The following is a 20,316-nucleotide window of genomic DNA, read 5'->3' as shown; positions in this document are numbered from 1 at the left end:
CACACACACAAGGGTACCTACATACAAACACACGTGAGAATGTGCAGACGCACATGCATCCTGCAGTATACATCCCTAGACAGCCGTACCCACACACCTCAGTGTGAATAAGGAGGTACCCACGTGCCCAGGGACATATAGCCACATGTACACATGGCCATGCACTCACACACATCACACGTGTGCTCAAGCTCCCTATGTAAATACACTCCAGTTCACGCCCGCAAGCGGAGATTGTAATACTGAAGCCGGGGCCAGCCCCGCGCCCCACCCCGGCCGCGCCTCATTGGCCGGCCCCCGGGGCTGCCCCAGCCCCCGCTCGGCCCCCACCTCCGTCACGTTGCTGGCTGCTCGGTGTCATTTCCTCCTCCTGCCGCGGGAGCCCGAGCTGGCCGGGGGATGTGGCGCTGGGGGCCGCGGCGTTAGCGGCCATGGAGCCGCCGGAGGAGCGCACCGAGAGCCGGTTGGTCTCCTTCCAGTACGTGCATGTGCAGCTGCAGGGGGGCGCACCCTGGGGCTTCACCCTCAAGGGGGGGCTGGAGCACGGGGAGCCCCTCATCGTCTCCAAGGTAAGAGGCGGCCGGGGCGTGGCCGGCAGGGGGCGCTCTGAGCCCGAGAGGCGCTGGGGCAGCCTCGTCCCACTGGAAGGAGCCGGAGCCGGGCCGCGCCTGCTGGAAACTTTTGTCTGAGGGGCGGAAAAGCGGCTCGGCAGCGAACCCGGGGTGGGGTCCCGCCGCGACGTGCTGGGAGCTGGTTACGCCAGGAGCCGCGGCCCTTTCCTCGCTTTGTTCGCCGGAGGCGCCGCGGGGGTGCCCTGGCCGGCCCGGGAGCGCGGGCTGTAGCGGGGCCGGGCTCCAGGCGGGAGGGCGCAGGGAGCTTGGCCGGGGCTGGGGACATGAACACGCGGGGTCGCCCTGTAGAGCGGGGCGCCAAGAGGAGGCTCGGGACGGTAGCGCCCTCCGGGGCGGTCAGACAGGCCGGGGAAGGAGGAAAGCGACCCCGGCCCGCGCTGCGCTAGAGGCGGGTCTCCAGGTAGCTGGGGCTGGGGGCGGCCCGGGAAAGGCTAGTGGCTGCTCCCCACTTGATGTAGTGTTGGCGGCGCGGGGAGCAGCCCAGTCCGAGCGCCCAGGGAGGCGCTGTACGGCAGGCAGGAGCCCCCGGCGCTGGGGGTGGGCCAGGCGGACCCTCTGCCCTCCCCACGCTGGGTCTGTGCTCTGGGGGAGCGGGGAAGAGAGTCGTCACCCTTCAGAAGCGGTGCGCGGCTTCCCATCCCCCTCGGCTGGCTGTGGCAGCCCGTAGCCAGGACCCCTACAGGCTGGCCTCAGGCCGCCCCTCCACTCATGTCTGTCCCTGGCTCAGCTCGCCCGCATAGGAGAGCTGTGCCAGGGGCTCTGCAGAGCGGGGTGGGCTGGCCGGAGGGCTAGGGACACTGAGGTTGGCTAAGGTTTCCTGGGGTTGAGTAGCTGGCACCGGGCTGCGCTTCACCCTGTTAACAGGGCAAAAAATTCAAAACCCAGAGTGTTTTCTCCTTTCGGAGCCTTTGCGGGAAGAAAGGAGCAGGAGGTGGGGTGGGTGCCTTGAAGATCCAGGTCTGAGCTCCGGTCAAGGCCAGAATTTGCGTGAGCGATAGATTTTAAAACAAGCTGCGCTGGGAGCAGTGTGTGTCTGGCACGGGAGGAGGAAGAGCTAAAAGAGACGAACCCCTCCTCTCCGTCCTCTGCGAGCCATTGCAAGGCATGGAGATGGTTACCAATGGCTGTGTCTCATGCAGTCTGCTGTCTAGCTCCCTGGGGCTTGAACAGTTTACCAGAGGCAAGGGGGGAAGAGCACAGGAGTGGACGCAGAAGGCCATGGTGGGGTGGCTCCCTGCCACCCATGCCTAGGAATGAGGAACTTATCTCTGGTTGTTGCTTGGGGGCTTTGTCCTTTGATGAGCGCCTCTGGCTAGTCAGTGTTTGAAGCTGAGCTGCTTTAGCTGCTGAAGTGGAGAAGGGACTCTCTCTCTCTCTCTCTCTCTCTCTCTCTTTTCCTCCTCTAGATTTTAGCTGCTTGGAGGGAACAGGGGTCTCTGTTACTCACCCTATTCTCTGTTATTGTGGGTCCTCCTCTCCATGTGCCTAACTTTTGATTCTGAAAAAGATGTGGGGTTGAGGTGGATAATCAGCTGAATGTGAGTTCCCAGTGTGATGCTGTGGCTAAAAGGCCTATTGTGATCCTTGGATGCATAAACAGGGAAATCTCAATTAGGAGCAGGGAGGTTATTGCACCCCTGTATTTGGCACTGGTGCACCCGCTGCTGGAACTGTGGCCACTTCTGGTGCCCACAATTCCAGTTAAATTAGATAAGGGTCAGAGATTAGAAAAGGATTAGAGAACCTGTCTTATAGTGAGAGATGCAAGGAGCTCAATCAAGGTAGCTTAACAAAGAAGGGGGGGGGGAGCTGATCACAGTCTACAGGTACTTACGTGGGGCACAACTATTTAATAAGGGGCTTTTCAGTCTCTCAGAGGAAGGTCTAACACAGGGGTCGGCAACCTTTCAGAAATGGTGTGCCAAGTCTTCATTTATTCAATCTAATTTAAGGTTTCGCATGCCAGTAATACATTTAAATTTTTTTAGAAGGTCTCTTTCTATAATATATAACTAAACTACTGTTGTAGTAAAGTAAATAAGGTTTTTAAAATGTTTAAGAAGCTTCATTTAAAATTAAATTAAAATACAGAGCGACTCCCCCTCGCTCCCCCCCCCCCCCCCCCCGACCAGTGGCCAGGACCTGGGCAGTGTCGGTGCCACTGAAAATCAGCTCGCATGCCGCTTTCGGCATGTGTGCCATAGGTTGCCTACCCCTGGTCTAACACGATCATAAGTTGTTACGGTCTGTAAGTTGAGCTTAGAGAAATCCAGACTGGAAATAAAGCGTTTTTTTGTAACGGTGAAAGTGATTAACCAGTGGAACAATGTTGTGGTGGATTCTCCATCCCTGACAAGTTTTAAATCAAGACTGGGTGTTTTCCTAAGAGATTTGCTCTAGGGATTATGACGAGGAATTCTCTGGCTTGTCTTACACACAGACTTGATGATCACAGTGGTCCCTTCAGGCCTTTAAATCGATGAACTCCATTACGCCTTACCCTGAGGCAGCTGGTTGGGTAACGTTGATCATCCTAGGTGGCTGTGAACAGCAGCAGTGAAACTGACCAACATCTTGTTAACATCGCTGCAAATGTGGCAAAGCCAGGAGGTGCTGCAGAAGCAATGGGGGTGTCTGCAGGCTCAGGAAGATAGCACTGCATCCGGTTCTGCTCAGCTCACCTCACATGTGGAATGGGACTTTGGCTATCAGACAGGCCAGCAGCTTTATTTTTTTTAAAGGAAAGTTTAGATTTAGGAATCTGGTCCCGTGATTCCTTGACATTAGTTCCATGCGGATTGTAATGAGAGGCTGCCTCTGAGCAGAGTGGAAACTTACGTAAAGAGTGCTGAAAGGGAGGTTAAATAAACCCCGAATGCTGCTCCTGGAGCGGTGGACACATGACTCTGTTTATTCCCCATTCAGGGCTGGGCTGGCTTTCCCCCCTTGCAGTGAAAATAGCCAAACCTGCTAATAACCGTTCCAGCTGGCTGACACTTGAGCTTTCTTTATTACTATTTAAAAATGCATAAGGCTGTAGTGCAGATCAGGCTGTTTAAGTGCAGCGCCCTGGGGGTGTGAAAGGGAGCAGGGTGGATAGGTCCACCCTGTGGCCGTGCTGTCTAGAATGCATGTGTCTGGGCTGCTGGATCTGAGGAAGATGCAGGCACGCAGGAGGGGGAGTTGAGAGCAAAGGGACAGAAGAGGCTACAGGGGTTGATCTGGAAGTTGGGGTGGAAAATGCCCCAGCGTGGATGCTGAGCTCCCTAAGTGCCTCCTAAGCTGGGTTGGCAGTGGCAGGAAGCTGAATGTGGACAAGCATCTGAAAAGTGAAATCCCCAAGGAGGGCAGGTGACTGGTCTGGGCTAGAGGGTGTGACAGGGGAATGGCACAAAACTGAAAAAAGGGAACAATTTGGCTGGGTCTCAGGAAAACATTCCTACCCGTGAGATCTGTTAGGCTGTGGCCTGGCCTCTCCCCAGGGGTTACGCCTTCCTCTTGCCCCAGGTTGAAGCTAACAGCGTGGTTCCCCTGGCCTGTGTGTGGGGTAGAGAAGGAGCTTGCCCCCGCCCTTGATGGCTGCCCAAGGTGGTGGTGCCAGAGGGCAGTCTGGCAGGATTTTGGCACACACTGTAATGCCTGGGACCCGTGAGCAGGGCTGGGGTTGGGAAGGAGGCCATAGTGGTTCTGAATATCAAACCATTCTAGTTCACAGTGGGCTGCACTGAGCCATGTTCTCACTGCTCTTACCCTCATCCTTGCGGGAGCTGTCCTAATGAGACAAGACAACGTTCAGCCAGCCACATCATCTGCCTGCCCCGCAGCTCCGAGGAAGGGCAAGAGCTTCCATCGTGCACTTAGCTGGGGAAGCATCCCCTCAGATGGGGAAGCGTCCCTTGGTGCGCCTCTGGGAGCTGAAGTGGGGCAAGAAACATCCCTGCTGACCATGGTGCGGCCCCTCCACGCCAGCTGCTGGGCTATGTTAACAGTGCATTACCCGCAGGCCATGTTGAACTCCTCTGGGTGGCACAGCATTCCTGCAAGCATGGATGGGCCCCTGGGCTCCAGGCAGCTGCTGCCTGTTCTCCAGCAGCCCTGGCCCTTGCATCTCGCTGGCCATGTTCGCTGCCCTGGGTGTGACAGCAACTGTTCTTGCCAGCGGCCTTGCAAAGGAGTCTTTCTCAGATGGGGTCCCCTACGGCTAACAACTGGACTGAGTGCGAAGTTCAGCTTTGACTGGAAGTGGACTGTAAAATTAATGTAGTGTGGGGCCCAGGGGTGAGCTCTCTGGCTCGGGATTCTGCCGGGTTTTCATCCTGTGTGCCAGCTCCCCAGACCTGGGCTTCCAGTGTTTGACCACTGAGAAGATCCGAGCTCTGAGCCCTGATCCACGGAATGCAGGACCATGGGCCCTTTCTTCAGAGCCTCACTGGCGAGGAATTGGCCTGCCCTGTGGTTCTCCCATGTCTGTATTGCAGGCCCAAGGGTTGCTAGCCAGAGCCCTGGCAGGTACAGGCAGCATGGGGCTTGGGTTCCCAAGGGGCTCGTCGTCCTGTGAGGCTCCCAGAACTTGAAGGGGTCCTGTGGGCAGGGCTGGGAGCAAATCACATGGGTGCCTGCAGGTCGTGCGGAGCCATGTGCTTGGTGTAGGACTCTGGGTTTCTGGGTGCCTTGCAGCAGCCAGGAAGCGTGGGAGTTTCTTAGGGTCCTTCCAAAGCCAGGCCGTTCTTCTCCGCCTGGCACCTATGGAGTCTGAAATGTTTGCAGGAGCCCAGCTCCTGCTCTCCCCTTGGCTGTGCTAAGCAGCGGGGCATTGCCCTCGCTCTCTGAGTTCCCAAGGCAGGGGGCAGTGGGAACACAGGCGTGACTGGCTAAGTAGTGAGGGCCAGAGCAGCTCCTCAGAGCCCCTGCAGATGCTGGTAGTGATGTAGTGGGAGGAGGCTGCTCATGTTCGCACGGGGGTGATCCAGGGCTCCTGGGCCAGTATGCTGCTGCTGAACCCCTGCTCCTGGTGTGACGGAGATTGCTGGTCCCCCCAGCTCCGTGGCCCTCTCCCTGGCAGCGTGGCTGTGGCCTGTAACCCAGCTGCGGACTCCCCAGCTGTGCGAGGTTAACCAGAGCCAGTGTGATATCCCCCTACGCTGGCTGGGTGAGCGATCAGCATTGGCTGCCAGAGGAGCCTCTCCCAGCTGCCTCTGGCTCCGGTTACACTTTCCCTCTGTCTTGCTGGTAATGAGAGCCAGAGGCCTCCAGGGAGGAAGGAAGTTTGCAGGCCGAGGTGTGTGTGTGTGATCTCGGCATGCAGGCAGCCCAGGGCTGAATTCAGCACCCACCCTGCCACAGGCTTAGCCTGGCCGCACTCTGGAGAGTGGGACCCATCTCCTCCCTTGGGAAGCTGTTGCCTCGTTCAGAGGGGCTGCTCTGAGCTCAGGTGGGGTGTGTTGCCCTGGGGTCTCCTGACTGCCAGAGCAGGATGCATCCTCTGCGTCTCCCCTGAGCCCTGCTGTGGGATGAACTAGCAGCTGCGGTGGGCTGGCAGTTGGCCCTGTGGGAGCAGGCAGGGCTCTGGGCTGGTGTGCTGGCAGCACGTCCTGCACAGATGCTGCTCCCTCTATAATAGTTGCTGGAGAAGAACCCCGGGCATGTCGGCTGCTTGTGCTGATCATCTCAGCTGGCAATTGTCTCCTTTCCAGCCCACCCCAGTTAGAAGCAGGGCCCTTGAGTCCAGTCCCAGGGGTCTCTCGACTCCAGCATGCTCACATCTGTCGCTGTCTGTCTAGGCTGTGTCCTGGCCCTGTGACTCCACACAGATACAGCTCTGCTGGTGCCCCTCAGTCCCGATCCCAGCCTTGGGCTTCCCCCCCAGCTCTGCCGGTGCCCCTCAGTCCTGACCCACAGCCTCTGCTATCCCAGCCTTGGGCTCCCCACATACACAACTCTGCTGGTGCCCCTCAATCCTGACATTCAGCCTCCCAGGCGTTTCCTGTGCACAGGCTGCTGTTCATTTCAAACTGTTTGTCTTTGTGCTGTGGCCAAATCTCATTATTATTTCTGACCTGGGAGCAGCACTTGAGCGGGAGATGGAAGGTCAGTGCAGGAAACCTCTGCCCTACCTAGAGCCTGGTTGTTCTTGCTGCGTGTGGCTTACTGCTGGTGAACAAAGGGCGCTTGTTACGGCACTGTGTATTCGGGGGAGAATTCCCTGCAGACACCCTGGCGCTCTCTTCCCCCCTGCCAGCCCAGGCTGTGAGGAGCTGTGGGGTGGCACTGGCCTGGCTCCTTCTGCTCTGTGAGAGCACTGGACAGGGGTGATGCCTCTTCGCACTGCTCTGGAGGAGGAACTCCCCAGTGTTCCTAACACACTCCAGTGCAGGGAGCTATGTGACCCTCTGGTACAGAGAACTGGCATGTGACCATAGGTACTTCAGCAACAGCCCTAGGTGGGTGGGGGGGATGGGAAGTGGTGGGGTCTATTCATGCTGCATTTGTCCAGCAGCAGGGGTACTGTCTATGGCCTGTCACTGCAGTATCTGAGCACCTGGCAACTACTAATGAGTCCCCACAACACCACTGTGCATGATCCCCTTGTTCCAGGTGGAAAACTGAGGCACAGAGTGACAAAGTGACCTCTCAGGAAGTCTGTGTGGCTGAGCCAGGGACTGAACTCAGATCCCTTGAGGCCCAGCCCTGAGATGGGCTGTTCTCTGATCGGAGATACTCTCTTCATCCTAAAAGGGGTCGTGCTGGACGGTGCAAATCCCAGGCTCAGGGTCAGCACCTTCCATCCCAATGTCAGGGCTGTGTCTGTCTGTCTTCTGGGCCCTGCTTGCCTGGCACAGGACCCCCATTATTAAATGAGCCCCCTGAGAAGAGCCAAAGGTGGCTTGTGAGCGGCCCATGGCTAGTGTAACCCCAGGTGCTTTGCGCCATCAGTGCAGGCTGTCCTGTCCGTAGGAGCCTTGGGCAGCTCTGCTGGGCCGGCTGGGGGCTTAGCCCTCTCCCAGGCCTGTCCCTTGCCCTGGTGCGGGGCTGTTGGCCCTCGTCATGTCTGCGAGGAAGTGCCGCCCTGCGGGCTGAAAAGATCTGGTTCCTTTGCGGCTCTCTGCTGGTGCGGGGCCCTCCAGAGCAGCTCAGGGCTTTGCTGGAACTGCTGCCTCCTGGCAGCTCCCCGGGCAGAGTCGGCCCTCACTCCCTGCAGCGGGGCTGGAGCTGGGCATAGATCCTAGCTGGCTCCACTGTGTCTTGTGCTGCGTGCCCAGCGCTGTCCCACTTCTGCCCAGCTCTTTGCACCCCTGTTGGCAGAGGGTTGGTCCTGGAGGTGCTGGCACACAGGGGTCTGTGCTGGGGAGCACTGAGTGGCTGCAATGGTGCTGGGCTCATGCCATTTCTGCCTGTGCCGCCTCCCCTGGTGCTGGGGTCCTGGGAGGGATGGGGAGGCCAAGCTGAAGGCCAGAGCTGTGCTGGCTGGGAGCGATTGCACCTGCTGACAGTGACGAAAGGAACAGGGGAGGGGCGTCTGGGGGGCTGTCAGCCTGTGCCAGGGGCGATGGATGGCCCCATCCAGCGTAGCCAGACGTGCCTGGCAGTTCTGGCTAGGGGTCTCCATTTCCAGTAACGCTATTCTCCGCTGTTCAGCTGCTGTTCTCCAGATGTGTGGGAAGCCAGCGGGAGCAGGCCTGGGGCACGGCTGTGCTGAGGAGTGGGGGAGACTGGATGTGATCGGGAGGTCTGGGGCCAAGGTCTCCTGGAGCTGGGTGCTCAGAGCTGTGTCTGGCACACGCAGCCCTTTCCACTCAAACTCATTGGCAGCTCTGTGGGGAGGCCCAGCGCCAGGGTGAGGGGCCATTGGCAGCACCTGCTCCCCTGACTGCCTGGCAATGCCCTGGCTCTCTGGCCCCTGGGTGAGGTGGGTGAGGATGGGGCCGGGAGCTCCCGCTTCACCCGGACTCTGGGGGCTGGAGCTGGCTGGTGCTTGGCCAGGAGACCTGTCTGGGAGCCCACAGTGGTGCAGAGAGGGGCGCCCCATCCCAGGGCAGTGGGGGGGGCGCTCTGCTGAGCCATGTTTTGGGTGAGCTGTGAAGCTGATTCTAGGGGTCGGTATGAAAGATCTTGCGGCTCGGGGGGAGAGGGTTGAGTTCCAGTAGGGGGGGCCAGGTGTGCGCTGTGTCCTCAGATTGCCCCTAGCAACAGCACATCCCGGATGCTCCTCATGCAGTTGTGCAGCGCTGCTGCAGGGGGGCTGAGCTGAGGAGGGAGGAGTTCTGGGTGCATGTGGGGGCGGGGGGGGGGGAGGGAGGGTTTGTGCACTGGGACCATGTTGCAGATGGGTGGGGAGTGTGTCTGTCTGCATGCTATCGGGGGGCGGCGCCCTGTTGGTGGACAGGACTCTGGGCAGAGGTTTATCTCCAAGGCCCCCTGTCTCTGCCCAGCCGAGCTGGTAGCCGAGTGGGGCTGATGGTTGTGGGCAGCCCAGAGAAATGGCAGGCACTGTGGGAGGGGCCCTGGGAAGGGAGGGGGCAGAGAGTGGTTCTTGCCTTGAGCTTGCGCAGTGGCACTGAACTGCCCATGCAGGCTGGGGAGCTGGGTGCTCAGGGCTCGGTGCTGCTGGCTCGACCCCCAAACTGCCTGGGGGGCGGGGCTTGGCTGGAGGGTTTGGGCCCCTGTATTGCAGGATGAGCATGTGTGACGAACTGGGACTGTTCTTGCTGTGGGCTTTGAATGCTGACAGGGGAGTGTGGCTAGGATAGTCTGCATTGGGGGATGGGAGATTGACCGAGGGAGAATACCTGAGCATGTAACATGAGAACCCAGGAAGGGGTTAGAGGCCAGGTGACACCTTTGCCCCTGGAAACTGAACAAAGGCTCAGGGGTCGCTGAGGGGGAGTTTCAGGAGCTGGCTGGTGAGGTGGCTGGGAGGCAGACAGGGCTCTGACCTCCCAAAGGGGCTGGGGCGCCCTGGGACCCCAAGATGGACCTAACTGAGGGGGGTCCTGTTCTCTGTGCCTGGAAGACCTGTCTTGGACTGTATTCCTGTCGTCTAAATAAACCTTCTGCTTTACTGGCTGGCTGAGAGTCATGGTGAATCGCAGGAAGCCGGGGGTGCAGGGCCGTGAGTCCCCCAATACTCCGTGACAGCATGTTAGCCACCTGCTCCCACCACTATGGTCAGCAGTGAAACAGTTAATGTCGATACTGAAAGGTCCTGCTGCCAGGGAAGTCAATGGGACTTTGCTATTGACTGCTGGAGGAGCAGGCTCTGCTTTTTAAAGTGACATTATTCGGCTTCAGTATCAACACGTCTGTGAGTTGTTTCGGGGTATTGGCAGGTGTCCCTGCTGTGATCATGCTTGTGCTGTGTTCAGAAGGGTTTCTTTGCAGCCGTGAGGGCAGGCCTGGGACAGAGGCTGAGGGGTGGGGGATGTCTCTCCCTGGCCTGGGGCGGCCGGAGGAGCAGACCTGCATTGGAAAGCCTCTTCCCTTCAGTACTGAGGTCATTAGTGGCATAGGCAGAACAAGCCCCTGTTTGTGCCAGAATTGGCCCCTGCAGCAGGGGTGCCTCCCCGAGCCTCACCTAGCACACACAGCCCTCATGAAACCTGCCAGACAAAGGGGTGGCCCTGTCTGAGCCCTGGGACTGGGCTCTCCAGCCAGCTGGAACAGCCAATGACTCAGTCCCGTTAGCTCCCAGCTGCCCTCCCTGCCCATCTGAGCATAAATAACCTTCAGCTCCAGCTGGCGGAATCCTGGTATTTCTCTCTGATGGGTCTGTGTCCTTGGGGGCGGGTGCAGGGCCAGTTGCCTGCCTATTTCTGCTCCTCCCTGGTCTCACACATCCAGGCAGAGTTCCTCTGGGTGGCGTCTGCTGGCTCCCTAGACAGCTTTGAGGAGCAGTGTGCACTGTCCGGGGTTCTCTGCCTGCCCACCAGATTCCAATAAGGTCAGCCCTGGCTCTCCCAGCTGGTGACAACCTCCCTGCTGCCCTAGTTAGGAAAATGTCGGGCAGGCACCAGGGCTCCTTTCTTCCCACCTGCCCCTTCCCATTGACTACCTGCCCCCCATGAGCATGGTGCACCTGGCAGGAAGGGGGGATCTCCCCATATGTGCACACACATCGACACTCTGCAGGCAGACTAGGAAATAAAGTAGGTCTTATCCAAACGGTGGCCATTGCCCTCCCCTTGCAGCTGGGCGCTGGGTGATGTTGCTTATCAGAACAGGTGTAACACAGGGACGGTCCTGTATCTACTGTACCTGACTGTGCCTCCCTTTGAACATGAGATCCACACAGCCCCAGTCCAGGTAGGAGTGCAGCACTGCTGAAATGCAGCCACCTCTGGGGTGGAGGGTAGCAGCCAGCCAGGCACAGCAGCCAGGAGAGGGAAAAATACTGCCTGGGTAGATGACTGAGGGGTTTTAGGTCATTGTCTCCCAAGGGGCTAGCAGCCCTACCTAGGGGAATGTCTGTTGGCTCCCACCCCCTGTCTGTGGCCCTCTGTCCCTGGGACGCTGGTTGGCCACATGTGATGCCTGCTCCTCTGCTGCTGTAGCCCTTGGGTGGGGGCATTTGATGCAGCAATCCTGGGGAGCCGTAAAGCGAGCGCTCCCCCTCCTCCCACCCCACATGTGAGAGAGCAGGGGCCTTGGCTCTGCCAGCCGGGCCCCATCCTGGAGCTAGGACTGGCTATGTTCCCAACAGGGGAGCTGCCAAATGCTCTGGCTGCTCCTGAGTGGGCTCTGTCCCCCTGCTTCTGAGCACAGCTGGCTTCGGGGACAGTGGCAGGGCCGGTAAAGCAGCATGGCCTCCACCTAGTAACCCTTGCCGCTTCGTCAGCTGTGCAGAGAAATGTGACTGTGGCTTAGCCCCTTGGAAGGGGCTGGCTGCCTTAGACCCCTCGCCCCCTGGAAAGCTAGGCACACTGGTGAGCCGAACTGCAGTACTAGGCAAACTGGGTGAAACGATAGCAAAGAGCAGAATGATCAGACACAGAGATGAACACTGTTTGTTGGGGAAGAGCCTGGTTTTTGTAAAGGGAAATCATGCCTCGCCAATCTGCTAGAATTCTTTGAGGGGGTCAATACACATGTGGACAAGGGAGATACAGTGGATATAGTGTACTTGGACTTTCAGGAAGCCTTTGACAAGGTCCCCCGTCAAAGGCTCTTACACAAAGTAAGCTGTCATGGGATAAGAGGGAAGGTTCCCTCATGAATCAGTAACTGGTTAAAAGACAAGAAACAAAGGGTAGGAATAAATTCAATTTTCAGAATGGAGAGAGGTAAATAGTGGTGTGTCTCCCGGCTCTGTACTGGGACCAGTCCTATTCAACATATTCATAAATGGTCTGGAAAAAGGGGTAAATAGGTGACAAAGTTTACAGACAATTCAAAATTACTCAAGTTAGTTAAGTCCAAAGCAGACTGAAGAGCTACAAAGGGGTCTCACAAAACAGAGTGACTGGGCTGCAAAATGGCAGATGAAATTCAATGTTGATAAATGCAAAGTAATGCACACTGGAAAACATAATCCCAACTAAAACGTACAAAATTATGGGGTCTATATTAGCTGTTACCACTCAAGAGAGAGATCTTGGCATCATTGTGGATAGTTCTCTGAAAACATCCATTCAATAGGCAATGACAGTCGAAAAAGCAAACAGAAGGTTGGGAATCATTAGGAAAGGGATAGATAATGAGACAGAAAATATTATATTGCCTCTATATCAATCCATGATACGCCCACATCTTGAATACTGTGTGCAGATCTGGTCCCCCCCATCTCAAAAAAGATGTATTGGAATTGGAAAAGATTCAGAAAAGGGGCAATTAAAATGATCAGGGACATGGAACAGTTTCCGTATGAGGAGAGATTAGAAAGATTGGGGTTGTTTGGCTTGGAAAAGAAACAGCTAAGGGGGGATATGATAGAGGTCTATAAAATATGGCTGGTGTGGGGAAAGTGAATAAGGAAGTGTTTTTACCCCTTCTCAGAACACAAGAACTAGGGGTCACCCAATGAAATTAATAGGCAGTAGGTTTAAAACAAACATAAGGAATTACTTCTTCACACAATGCACAGTTAACCTGTGGAACTCGTTGCCAGGAGATGATGTGAAGGCGAAAACTATAACCGGGTTAAAAAAAGACTTAGAGAAGTTCCTGGAGAATAGATCCATCAATGGCTATTGGCCAATATGGTGAGGGATGCAACCCCATGCTCTGGGTGTCTCTAAGCCTCTGACCGCCAGATGCTGGGAGTGGGCGACAGGGAATGGATCATTTGATAAATTGCCCTGTTCTGTTCACTCCCTCGGAAGCACTTGGCAGCAGCCACTGTTGGAAAACAGGACACTGGGATGGATGGACCACTGGTGTGACCCAGTTGGCCATTGTTATGTCCTGCCATCTCGCCATGTATTTAGGATTCAGCCTTTACCGCTGTAGAAATCCGCAGCACAGCCCCCCCCCCCTCCATTGCCCACCCGCCATTCCTACTGCTGGATGCTCTGTGGCTCCTGCCAACTTGCGTCTCTGCTTCAGCAGAGGGCGTGTGTCTCAGTGCTAGAACTGGTGGGTCCGGAAGAGCTGGGTTCTGTTCCTGTCTCTGACTGGTTGTGGAAGCTCAGGCAAATTGCATTCCCAATCTGGGCCTCAGTTTCCCCATCTGTACAATGTGGGGGGATGATACCCAGCTGCCTGGTGGGGTAAGGGCTCTGGGGGCTAATCTGAATGAGTGACAGGAGCCACTGGGGAGGGACAGAATTGACTGCCTCTAGTCCCACAGAGATCTCAGCTGCATGTCTCCCCTCCCGACTCTGCTGGATTGTGTATGGCATTTGGGACTGTGCTTTGCAGGAGAGGGACTCTCTGGAATGAAGCCAGCCCCACCGTACAGCACTGCAGGCCACTAGCTTGCTCTCTGTTCGGGGTCCCATGGGTGAGACTGGCTCTGGAGTCGGGTCTCACTTTCCCTAGGGACTTGCTCAGGGGCTCCAACACAACCGAGCTGGGCTGCCGATGGCATGGCTAGTTGTCAGGGGCCGGGAGGAGTGCTGGCTGGGGCACACCCTGGGCAGTGTGTGGGTTCTGTGGGGGGTATTGGCGGATGACTCAGCTCCCAACCTCTGGAGATCTGTGTGCCAAAGCTGTCCCCTCCTGCTCCCCCCCATGGGATCATGTCCTCTGGGAGAGTGTGAGCTCCTGTAGCCCCTCTGCCAGGCTCTGCAGCCAGCACCGCGGGGGTTCGAAGTGCAGAGGTCTTGCTAGATAGCCCTAGCTGTGCTCTCGGTGTGGCTGACTGGAGGCAGTGCCCCCACAAAGAATGCTGATCGGTTCAGCCACGCTATCCCGTGGGGTTCAGTGGGATCCGTGGGGAGCTGCATCTGCTCGGCTGGGTTAGCTGATAGGGCTGAGATTCTCGCTCACTCAGAGGATGTGGCAGATTCTGAGTGGAGGGCGGGAGCGCTTCCCAGGCATGGCCGGGGATTGTAGGGGCCTGGAAGTGGGGCAGGGTCCAGCCCAGAGCCGGAGATGCTGGGAAGTTGCTCTTTCCCGGAATTGCAAGTAAACTGGGATCTGCTGTGCTGAAATGGGCAGGCAGCAGTGCCGAGGGCAGGGTGACCAGTGAGCTTGGGGAACAAGCCAGCCAGAGCCACCTGGGGAGCTGGTGAAATGCCAGGGGCTGTGGGAGTCTCTGGCCACTGGGATCCAGGGCCAGATTGGGCCCACTTGGAGGATTGTGCTCCACTCCCCTCACTTGGCTTCTGGCTTATAGCCCCCTGCACCCTCTGCTCAAGTCAGGGAGAAGCTGGGGGCAGGAAGTGTGTGGCACTGGCTGTCTGGACTGGAAGGAGCAGCTCTGAGCTGAGTGGCCATGGGGCAGGGGGTGGGGACTCGGGATGCACGCTCAGCCCAGCACTGGGCTGGTCAGAAGAAATCCTTAGATGGGCATTTCTGAAATGACCTGTCGGGGCCTGTGAATGCAGGGGCTGTACCTGGGCTCTTGGCAAAGGGGATGTGGCATGCGCAGATAGCAGTGACCTGCCTGCACAGTTGCTCAAGCCAGAGGGGGTCCTCTGTACCGAAGGATCCCTGGCCACTGTAATTCTCCGCCCAGTACAGAGAATCACCTTGTCCATCACTGAAATGCAACCACCTCTGGGCTGGAAGGTGGCAGCTGTTTAATAGCCCACAGCAATGCTGCACAGCAGTTTGACAGGAAGTGAATGATCCGGGGGGACTGGACCAACCCAAGTTGGAGTCTGGTCAAGACAACAGAGCTTTGGGGGTGCAAAGCACCTGCGGCTGTTTCTTAAAAGTCCCTGTGCGCTCAGGGACTCCCCCCCCTGTGCTGTCCAGGAAGGCAGTGCGTCTGGCCCAGCGCCCTCGTGCTGCGAAGTGAAGAGTGCTCCCTGCTGCGTTTCTGGCCCCCGCCAGGCTGGCTGTGAAGTGACTGGGGCTCCCCACTCCCCTAGAGAGCGAGCCCTTTTTGCTGACTCTCTCTCTGCACCCCCTGCCCCCCCATCCAGCTGTGGCTGGGAGTCTGGGGCTGGCTGGCGAGGGGGGGGGCGGGGGGAGTGCAGAGTTGCAGGAGATCAGCTCTTAAACCCACCCTAATTAAGACAAAGCCACTTTCTCCTCCCAGTTCCCGGCTGGGAAGGTTGCTAGGCCTGGCTGTAATTGAATTACACAGTTCCCAGGTCACCAGAGGAGACCCTGGTGATGACGTCAGCGCAGTGTCTAGACTGGCCTTGTTCACTGTGTCCCGCTACGACTGCGACTGGCTGTGCTTGGCCAGAGCCAGGCCTGGGCCAGTCACTCCCCCAGCCACCTCCCTTTGTCCCAAGGCCTTGGGGTAGGGGCTTCTGGCCCAGGAGCTGTAACCACAGAGATCTGGGGCCTGTTGAGGACCCAGTGAGCCATTCCGTCCCCAGAGCCTGTTGGATGGCCACGTTGGTTCTGCTCTAGCAGGAGGGGCATGGCCTGGTTGTGTGTTTGCCAGTGGTATACGGCAGATAGGGGAGTGCAGGGGAGCCTCTGCTGATGCCCCTCGAGGCCAACGTGTGCCACGTGGCCTGAGTTGTGTCTGCTGAGAGCAAGCCCTGCACAACGGAGGAGGATGTGAGACGGTGACTGAGCTGCCGTGTGGAGTGCGCAGGGCTGTGGCATAGGTCGTAGGGCCCCAGGTCCTGGCATGGCTCGGTTCGGAGTGGGACATGGACCGTGTGGTGCAGCTGGGACACCAGGCAGGGTTTCCGGTGAGAGGCAGGGGCGTGAGGGGTGCCGGCTGCAGCCCCCTCCAGGCTGGGGGAGGTGTATGAGCAGGCACCAATGTGACCACCAGGGGGCAGCACAGGTAGCCTAGCTGGGGGTGGTGGATGAGCTGGGATGGTCTGACTTCGGGGACACCAGCTCGTGGTGCCTAGGGTGAGGCTGGTCTGCAGGGCTGGGCCACAGTAGGAGGGCCAGTTCCCCCAGCAATGGGAGAACTGAGTGGAGCTGATCTCTGGGGTCAGGTGGATGTTGGTGGGGCTCCCACACCTGTGAGCACAGCAGGTGTGGGGGATGGACTGCTTCAGTCCTGCCTGTTTCGAGGGGGTCCAGTGACCTCTGGCCAGTGCCTGACCCCCCACCAGGATCCAGAGAGACAAGGCCGGCATGTGAGTGGCACCTTGGCAGAGACAGCTGGCTCCCTGCATGCAGCAAACAAACCACAGAGCAGCCCCCTCCGCTGCTCCGTCTTCACTCAAGTGCTCAGGGCCGAGCCAGGGGGGCCCTGCCCACGGGCATTGGGAGCTGCCCTCGGAGTGGTGCTAGGTGACCAGCCAGCTGCAGGTCCCAGGCGCCCCTTGGCTCTGCCCCCTGCAGTTGCAGTGTGTGGTGGGGGTGAGGGCACTCGCCAGTAGCCGAGGCCCTGAGAAGCTGGGGAGCTCCGGTAGGAGCTCCAGCAGCTGCTCTCTCAGCCCCCTTGGCTGCCCTGTGTGAAGCACCATTTACAAGCCCACGCAAGATCTGCGAGTGCTGGTGCTGCCGCACATGCCTGTGCTCCATCCCCGGGGGACTGTCTCCAATCGCCATGGGCCCTTAGGTGTTGGCCCTGCACCCTGCTGTGCCCAGGGGACCTGTTGCCCACCAGGCTCAGTTGGGGATGGGCCTGGTAGTACCAGGGTTTTGGCCACCCTGCAAGCCAAAAAAAAAAAAAAAAAGCTGCGATCGCGATCTGCGGCGGCAATTCAGCGGGAGGTCCTTCGCTCGGAGCTGGAGTGAGGGACCGTCCGCCGAATTGCCGCCGAATAGCTGGACGTGCTGCCCCTCTCCGGAGTAGCCGCCCCAAGCACCTGCTTGCCAGGCTGGTGCCTGGAGCCGGCTCTGGGTAGCACTGAGGTGTGTTCCCGAGAACGGGGCAGAGCTGGGGAGGGGCAGGCCTGATAGGGAGGCAGGAAAAGAACCCAGGAGTCCTGAGTCTGTGCCCCGGTCTGGCTCTGTGATGACCTGAGTGGGCTCCCTGTTTAGCCAAGCTGAAGGGCAGCTCACACTCTCTGCTCCCAATGTGGACGCTCAGGAGTGGGAGCCGGGGAGCAGAGGCCAAAAGCTGCTCCTGCTGGCCAGTACCCACTTTCCTGGGCAGTGCTCCTTGTGTGGTGAAGGGTGAAATCTGACCCATGGCTCCCAGTGAGTGGCACATGTTGAGGTTCCTGGCTGCAGCTCATGGGTGACCTCGGTCAAGGCCACATGATCTCTGTGCCTCTATTTCCCCATGCGGCGCTTGGGGGGATGGGAGACCGGGATCCCTGGGGCTGGGGGAGCTAATGCTCTAACAGCACCAGTAAAGCCCAGTCTGATCAGATCTGCCCCTCCTTATCCCAGGCCCTCCCCTGCCCTTGCTGTGAGTGCCTGGCTGGGGGCTCTTCCTCCGGGCTGCTGCTCCTTGTCCTGCTGCCCTCGGTGCATTCCTGTGGCTGCTGTTTCCTAGTGGTCAGAGCAGAGCATGAGCTGCCTCCGGCCAGGCTGTGTCCCTAACTAGGTCACTAGCCCTCTGATGTTGGGAGTTGCTTTCCCTCACAGTGAGCTGGGGATGCTGCCCCAGAGGGAGAGTGGGGGCTCTGGCAGCCAGTGGGTTGCTGCTGAAAGAGCCCTGGAGGGGGAGCAGCCTCCCGTTGGCACCGAGAGCAAAGGGATGCATGGCTGTTGCCTGCCCGCGCAGTTACAGCAAAGATGGTGCCTGCTTTTCCCACAGTGGGGCTGGAGTGTCCATGCTGCTGCTCACGCCAGTGAAGTGTTCAGAGCCGGCCTCTCCCATGGGCAGGGTCCCGCATGGGCCCCCATTCTCGGCAGTGCATGTGCCTCTTGGGGGGCAGCTGCCAGGACAGCAGAGGGGGCCCCAGGCTGTGCTGGGGACTCCTGTTGGGTGCAATGTCCTGGAACCATCCCCTGTGGGGCCCAGGGGGTGATAGGGAGTCTCTGCTCTCTGCCCACAAACAGAGCTGCACTGCCCATCTCGTGGGAGCAGTCTGCCTATTGGAGAGTGGTTCCCTTGGCACCTCTGGGGCAATGTGGGGCACTGGTCCAATGTCCAGCCTGAAGAGCTTGGCAGTAGGGTGCCGGGCTCTGTCCCCTCTGGAGGTGTCACCATTTACCAGCTCCCCTCGGTGCCTGCTTCACCCTCCGCCCACTCATCCGCTGGTCTATGCCAAATAAGCCTTTACAGTCAAGGATGCTTCATGTTCACTGGCATGGTACTGCCCCAGCCCCTGCTGGCTAACAATCTACCCCTGCTTCTGCTCCCTCCCGCAGTGCCCCTCACTCCCGACCCGGCAGCCCCTGCTAGCCCAGCCCTGGACTCCCCCTGCAGGTGTCTGGCTGGTGGATCTTGCCCACATACCCAGGGTCTAACTGATCACCATGTTAGCAGTCGGAAGGAATTTTTCGCTGGGTCAGATTGAGAGAGACCCTGTGGGGTTTTCACTTTCCTCTGCAGCCTGTGGCACGGATCACTTGCAGGTTTAAACTATTGTCAATGGTGGAGTCTCTGTAACTTGAAGTCTTTAAATCATGATTTGAGGACGTCAGTAACTCAGCCAGAGGTTCAGGGTCTATTACAGGAGTGGGTGGGTGAGGTTCTGTGACCTGCAATGTTCAGGAGGTCAGACTAGATAGTCACAATGGTCCCTTCTGGCTTTAAAGTCTGAGCTCTGCCCGTGCCCCTCACTCCCAATCTGCAGCCCCTCTGGCTGTGTTGGTCCTGGCCCCTCTTCTCCAATTTGGGGTCCTATGGAATCGGTGGCATGTCTCTTCCCGCGCTCCCCCCCCCCCCCCCCCAGTGATTCCAGCCATTCTGGGAGAGTTGGTGGCTGAACTGTATCTGCTGAAGTGGTGCTTAACATTGTCCTTGGGTCTCCCTGTCCCCAGGAGCAGCCCTGTAGGCTGGCGGGGGATGAATGGGAGGCTTGAGCGTGTTCAGTCCCCACCTAGGACAGGCAGGGAAATCCTAGCCCAGCCCAGCCCCATCAGCTCTCCTGCCCTTGGGCCTGGCACTGGCCTCGCGCCACCCCCACCCCAAGAGAACAGACACCTCAGACAAACCACCTTCCATGAGCCAAAGTCAGCCCTGACCCCTGTGCCTGCTTGTCTGCTCACGGGCGCATCACCAAGCCCCTCCAGGCGTCTGGGGGGAGCTCCCTGGACTGCAGCCTGAGCAGGGGGGAACATAGAGTAGGTGAGCTGGAGCCCCTCTGGTCCCCCTCCCCCCCAAGCCCTTCTCTCCCCCGAGGGGTTCAGCCCAGGGCAGGCTGGCTGGGGGGAGCTTGTGCTGTTACCATCTCTGGTCTGTGGCTCAGCCGAAGCGGGCACTGCCCGGGGGCAGTGCCTGGGGCCAGCACCCTGGTGCCTCGTGCCATGTGTGCCATGGATGGCGGTGCTGGCACCCTCTCCGTGGGCCGCACAGAGCCTGGTGCCTTCCGTGATCTGGGGCTGGTGTGCAGCTCCCTCCCCACTCCTCCCCCCAGGCTCTGAGATTCCTCCTCTGTCTGGGATCTGAAGGATGGGGTGGGAGCTGTACTGGGCCGTCCCCCTCATCTGGACTCTATTTCAGCAACGCGCCAGAGATGGCAGGAATCTGGCGCTGGGAACTGGAGCTATATTTATTTTCTTTTCCAGGTCTGCCCCGGTTGGTGTGGATCAGGACTTGTGCTGAGGCTGTGACTTGCTGCGCTCTGTCAGCGAGCACTGGGGAGTCCTGGGTGTTCTGGGGCCAGGGGAGCCTGCTGTGTTCCAGGGGCTCCCGGGCCGGGGGAGCCTGCTGGGGGGCTGTGGGGAGCCCGCTGCATGCCACGGGGGTTGGGGGAACCCAGTCTGTTCTGGAAGGCTGTGGGGAGACTGCTGGGCCCCATGGGGAACCCCTGCGCACCTGTGGGGTGCCCCATGGGAGCTCCTGCATGCCCAGCGGGGGCCCCAGGGGGAGCCCGCTGAGCGCCCGGGGGGGCCCACTGTGTGCTGGAGGCCGTAGGGCTTGGGGCGCGGACACAGCCAAAGCTGCAGGGGAGGAAGTGACAAGAAACACACCTCGTCTCCTTGGCTCATCTGTAGCTCCTGCTGGGCCTTGCTAGCTAAGTAGGGCCACGTCTGGTACCTCCTTGGCTGGGAGTTGCTGTCCCCAGGGATGGCTGGTGTGCGTGCAGGAGCTGGCATG

The 20,316-nt window shown here is 58.7% G+C and overlaps 1 protein-coding gene across 6 annotated transcripts in view; it reads left to right on the top strand.

Annotated features, from left to right (window-relative positions):
- Window positions 1-253: 253 nt before the first annotated feature.
- Window positions 254-20,316, top strand: part of SHROOM4 (shroom family member 4) — a 57,933-nt gene continuing 37,870 nt past the window's right edge. For 2 of the 6 annotated variants that reach the window (XR_006176518.2, XM_005279169.5), the window contains exon 1: window positions 258-569. Coding sequence is in view for 2 of the 6 variants with exons in the window: in XM_005279169.5 (XP_005279226.2) it covers window positions 432-569 (138 nt within the window). In the remaining 4 variants the exon portion in view is untranslated. Of the gene's footprint in view, window positions 570-698; window positions 723-20,316 lie in introns of those variants that run through there. The other 4 variants (XM_065556317.1, XM_024111576.3, XM_042858733.2 and 1 more) reach the window with 4 other exon arrangements.

This window comes from Chrysemys picta, chromosome 9 (genome assembly GCF_011386835.1).
Source record: "Chrysemys picta bellii isolate R12L10 chromosome 9, ASM1138683v2, whole genome shotgun sequence".
Classification (NCBI taxonomy): domain Eukaryota; kingdom Metazoa; phylum Chordata; order Testudines; family Emydidae; genus Chrysemys; species Chrysemys picta.
Note: the sequence above shows the minus strand (reverse complement) of the source record. Positions and strands in the feature narration are given on the sequence as shown.